Genomic DNA, 4,991 nt, shown 5'->3' with positions numbered 1-4,991 from the left:
GGGGAGTGTCTCTTTGGTACAACTACTAACTAACATCTGACATCTGACATCTTGTAGTCACAGAAAAAAATGTTATGAACCACTGCTTTCATCTTTAACCATGACATTCATAAGTTTGTGATGTGTTTTTCTATTTAAATTATGCATCTTTGTTTGTGAAATAAATGAGGTGGAGTAAAAAGTACAGCAATTCCCTCTGAGACACATCGAGGTAGAATTTAAATTAGTATAAAATGAAAACACTCAATTTAGAAACAAAAAAACAACACAATGCCAGTGGACAAATGCTGCCTGGTTTTGTAGCTTTATTTTCTGAGAAAACCATTGAGATAAAAAAGATCTTTTCGCAGAGTGTCCCGGCTGAGATAGGCAGCGGTAACAGACAGCCAGTTACCCGGCGTCTGACAGAGCTGCTATTGTAAAATGATGGATGCAATTTCTAGACAATCAGATAAAAGAGGTTATTCCAGCAGCAGCCTGAGTAACACCTCAAACAACTCAAGAGCTCAAAGTGTGGAAACAGGCAAAAGTAAAATGATTGTGGGTTTGTGGGTATTGATCTAGGTGGTTATTGGTCAGTTTCTGATCAAACAAATGTCACATTAGAAGTTTTATTTCACAGGTCACAATAAAAATGTGTCACGGTCCAATCACAGCACAGGGAGCTCTGCCGCGTCGAGGAGTTCTTGTCCCAACTCTGACTGTCGCAGGGCGAAGAATGTGACACCTGAACTGTACGCTGCAGGGATCCGGATGTGTGTTAACCTGGATCCCTCCTGTTCCTCTTCCTCTTCTTGGACCATCCGTCTCACCTGACCTGAGAAAAAAAGAGAAAAATGTGTTTGACAAGATGAATAAATGCAGAACTGCAAAAAAAAGAAAGAAAAGAAAGCGCAGAAATTACCCTCCACATCCAGGTCCTTCCAGCGCTGGCTGTCCGAGAGGCTGGACAGACAGAGGTCGGGGGTTAACCTCTGCAGGACGTCCTCTCGACGAATCAGCAGCTCCGATTCACTGCAGAGTCTCTGGTGCAGCTCTCCCTCGCTTTCTGGAGATTTGATTTGAATTGATTTGATTTTTATTTGTCTCAAACAAGCACATCAAAAGACAAACAATCTATGTAACAAGAAACAAAACAATAATAATGCTACTGTGCAAGTTTGAGAAGGGGCTGAAGGAAGCAAAGCTTATCAAGTTCAGCCCCCCCTTACATTGTGATTCATGTCATACAGTACATCTGTAGTTCCATACAATTCAGAAGATTAGATTAAAAACATATTGCTTTAATATGAAATAAGACCATGATTATAAATAAAAAGAGTAAAAATAGCTGTCAAGTTATTTATAGCTGTCCAAGAGTGTATGTTTGTACTTACTTTTAAATTGTTTTAAGTTATTGCACATTTTTATATCCTCATCTAGTCTATTCAACATTTTTACACCACAAAAATAGATGCTAAAACTTCATCATATATGCTTTCTCTGACCATAAGACAATTCACACATGAAGTATAGGAACCTATCAACGTCAGAGGCCTGAGAGTCTCCATCCTCTCTTTCTTTACTCACCTACATCTATGGGATTGGTCATGAACACAGCGTGGGGAGCGACCCCGAATATGAGCTGGTGGTGCCAGGCGTCGGGCACCTCCTCTCCCTCGGGCACGGCCAGCTGCATGTTCATGGTTGCCACGGGAACGGCGCCTTTTTTGATCCAGGAGGCGAGCCAGGGGACCAGCTTCACCCGCCGGCGAGGGTGAAGGTGGAAGAATCGGCCCGTCACCTTCCCGTCGCTGGCCGCCTCCGCCCCGGCTATGAGCTGAGCGTGAGTCGCACCTGGGTCAGTGTAAAAGAAAAGCAACGGGTCGGTTCATTACATTACATTATATTTAAAGGGATAGTTCAACCTTTTGGAAAATTGGCCCATTGCGATAATCCCTATAGTTTTAGGCGTAGGATTGTTATCTTTAATTGTCTGTGCAAGCTAATTTTAGAACGGCGGAGCAGAGCCGTGAGCTGCTCAGAGCTACGCTACGGAGGCTAATTAGATTTCTTGGTTTCCCTCATCAAACTCATCAAATACACAATCCAACAACTCCAAAACGCTCTGGTGGACAAGTTGTGACCTGCACATTCACCACACTATGAGATAATAACACAACGTTACCAGACAGAGTTGTTTTAGAGGGAAATTCATGCAAAACTGCTGATGCGCGTTGCGTTCAGGGACAGTTTTTCAGCAAGCAGTCTCTGCATTTCCCTCTAAAACAACTCTGTCTCGTAACGTTGTGTTATTATCTCATAGCGTGGTGAATGTGCAGGTCACAACTTGTCCACCAGAGCGTTGTGGAGTTGTTGGATTGTGTATTTGATGAGTTTGATGAGGGAAACCAAGAAATCCCATTAGCCTCTGTAGTGTAGCTCTGAGCAGCTCACGGCTCTGCTCCGCCATTCTAAAAATAGCTTGCACTGACAAATGAAGGTAACGAACCTACTGCTATGACTATATGGATTATGGCATTCCCTTTAAGATCGATGAATATGTGTGTTTCCTTTTGTCTCTTAAAAGGGGGAAGGGGCAGCTTGGGCTAAACGACAGAAACGTCAGAAACATTACTGTAAAAAGGGTGTAACCGAGCTGAAAAAGTCAATTACAGTGTCTCCCTCTGAGAGACATAAAACTCTTTGTCTAATTCAAGAGGGTACTTTTGAATTTGCCTGGTTGGCAGTGCAACCAGCTGTCACGCTGGCAGGAAGCCGCACCTCTGGGTTCAAGACGTTCCTCAGCCTCATTCCGTGAGAGAAGTTATAGTCCCCGCTCACATCTGTGACACCTGAGATATTACTGCCTGTTGAGCCGAGTTAAGATATGCGCCTATACAAAGTCATCCTTTATGTATTAATATTTCATCACCTGAAATGTCACAGAGCAGTCTGCAGGAGTCAGAGCTCAAGCCAAGTGTTTAGAGTGTAATATCTGCCAATTTAGTGACATAAATTAAAGAAGCAAAGAGTAAAAGGAACATTAATGTGAACAAAAACTCGTTTTATTCCCCTGTGTTCTCGTCTCTCTCTCACTGGGATCTTTCACTGTGGAGCACAGCGCTGCAGGAGAAATCACGAGGAGCTTCCTGACAGTCGATGTTGATGATGCTGACTCAGATGTTGCTGCTGCTTATGTGATGAATTAATGATAAAAGGCGTGAGAGCTGCCAATTAATAAAATGAATCTATACGTGTGCCCTGCTTCATAAACCTGGGGCAAAGACTGAGTCTGTTTATTTCTGCTGCAGTCTGGAGCCTGCAGTGAGTTTCACGCCTTTCGGTGTAAATAAAACACTATTTTTTACCAAAAACCTGGGTCTTGTCATCACTTGTCTGAATTTTTATTTTAAAAATAATATTTTAAAATTCATCTGCAGCTTCTACCAGAGCAAAAAGTCCTGAAACCAAAAACCTGCAAAATATCAAATCACTGGATCAGGACCGAGATGATTTAAGGTAAAACACCTACATGATTTAATTATCAGATAAAAAAAGGCCAATTTCCTGAAATTTAGAATCTTTACTGATATAATTATGATTTTAGATTAGAATGTGTGGATTATTAAGAAATCTTCATGATCTGTTGCTTCTTATCACAGTCTAATTTTCTAACAAAGACTTATCTGTTCCTCTGCATAATTATGTGCAGCAAACTCTGGGACTGGACCGAACCAAAGTTTAAAACTCAAAACCTGTCAAATGACTAAATACAGAACTCACTGTGCAAAAAGTTCTCATGCATGTTTCATTGGACACACAAGAGGTCATGATCAGTGGATCGGACCCTCAGGTGCAGCTTTGGCAGCTGTGTGTCGGGGCGTTTACCGGCTTGGCTGCGGGACAGCAGATAGTCCGGCAGAGGTGACTCATTCCTCCTCAGGTGAGTTTGGACGCAGCGATCGGCCTCCTCGGGGGCCACGTCCACGCCCAGGGCCTTCAGCACGTCCACTACGGCCGTGGCCCCGCAGGCTGATGCTCCGATCTGCAGGGTCTGCCTCTCCAGAGCCTCCTGGAGGGACCACAGGAAGGCATTACCACCTCCTGATCCCCCCTCCTCCTCCTCAGCTGCAGGGACCTGCTCACACTCTGCCTCCATCTGAGAGCCTCACCTGCAATCACACATCAGATTTACCCTCCATTTACAGTATTAATAACATGCACACTCATATGCTGTATTGGATCTATGTGCAAAAATAGTTCAATGAGTCAAATCACCAATTAGATGATTAAAAACAAACCAGTACTTCCATTAATAATATCCTGCTATGTAAAAGCTCTGCACCAGACCAGGCAGATCTCACACTATTGTTTTACTCTTTAAATTCACTATAACCACTACAATTGTGTGTAAGTAAAGAGGACTGGATCTCACCATGTCCCTGTGACAGGAGAAGCCGGCCGCGACAACAACAATACACAGTGCGCATGCGCAAACTACACGTGGTTTCGCCTCGTTGTTTTTCTTTGCTCTTGAAGTGGGACAAGGAGGTCAAGTGACAGCTAGCGCCCCTGCTGGTCGCATGAAGCCATGACAACAGAAACACAGCAGTGGTTTCCAAATGCCTCATCATTTTATTTTGGTATAAAAAAAGGCAAGTCAATGAATGGTTTCAGTTTGGAGCCGTAGATAAATGTTTTGCACACATTTTTTTGCACAAATTTGCAAAAAAGCCTATTCAACCAAGGTGTATTTTTAAGGGTTAAATTGTTTGGATCTCTGCAGGAGATGAAGAAATTATTTACTCTTTATGATGAGGAAACTGAAGCTGACACAAGAATGTGGAAGAGGAGGTGTGCCTAATTTTAAATCCTCCTTTGCTCACAAGACTCCAGAGTTACACACAAGGTGTCAGTGTAACAATTTTCCAACACGCCAAGAGATGTCAGTGTTGCTGCACTTGAACGCAGCACGGAGCAGAGCCACATACTGTATGTGGTAATACAGC

At 43.1% G+C, this 4,991-nt stretch overlaps 1 protein-coding gene across 2 annotated transcripts; it reads right to left on the bottom strand.

Annotated features, from left to right (window-relative positions):
• Positions 1-295: 295 nt before the first annotated feature.
• Positions 296-4,479, bottom strand: LOC310999978 (uncharacterized protein). 2 transcript variants are annotated; one of them, XM_083990609.1, is made up of 5 exons: positions 4,418-4,479; positions 3,871-4,154; positions 1,570-1,836; positions 905-1,048; positions 296-817 (listed from the first exon to the last, which is right to left on the bottom strand). In XM_083990609.1, the coding sequence occupies exons 2-5, from the start codon at positions 4,139-4,141 to the stop codon at positions 651-653; spliced, it is 849 nt and encodes a 282-aa protein (XP_083846735.1). In that variant the 5' UTR covers positions 4,142-4,154; positions 4,418-4,479; the 3' UTR covers positions 296-650. The 2 variants fall into 2 exon arrangements, with proteins under 2 accessions (XP_083846735.1, XP_083846736.1); XM_083990610.1 differs by having other exon boundaries at positions 4,290-4,446.
• Between the last annotated feature and the right edge of the window lie 512 nt (positions 4,480-4,991).

This window comes from Trachurus trachurus (assembly GCF_905171665.1).
Source record: "Trachurus trachurus genome assembly, chromosome: 2".
In the NCBI taxonomy this organism is placed as follows: domain Eukaryota; kingdom Metazoa; phylum Chordata; class Actinopteri; order Carangiformes; family Carangidae; genus Trachurus; species Trachurus trachurus.
This window is presented reverse-complemented; position numbering and strand designations above follow the sequence as displayed.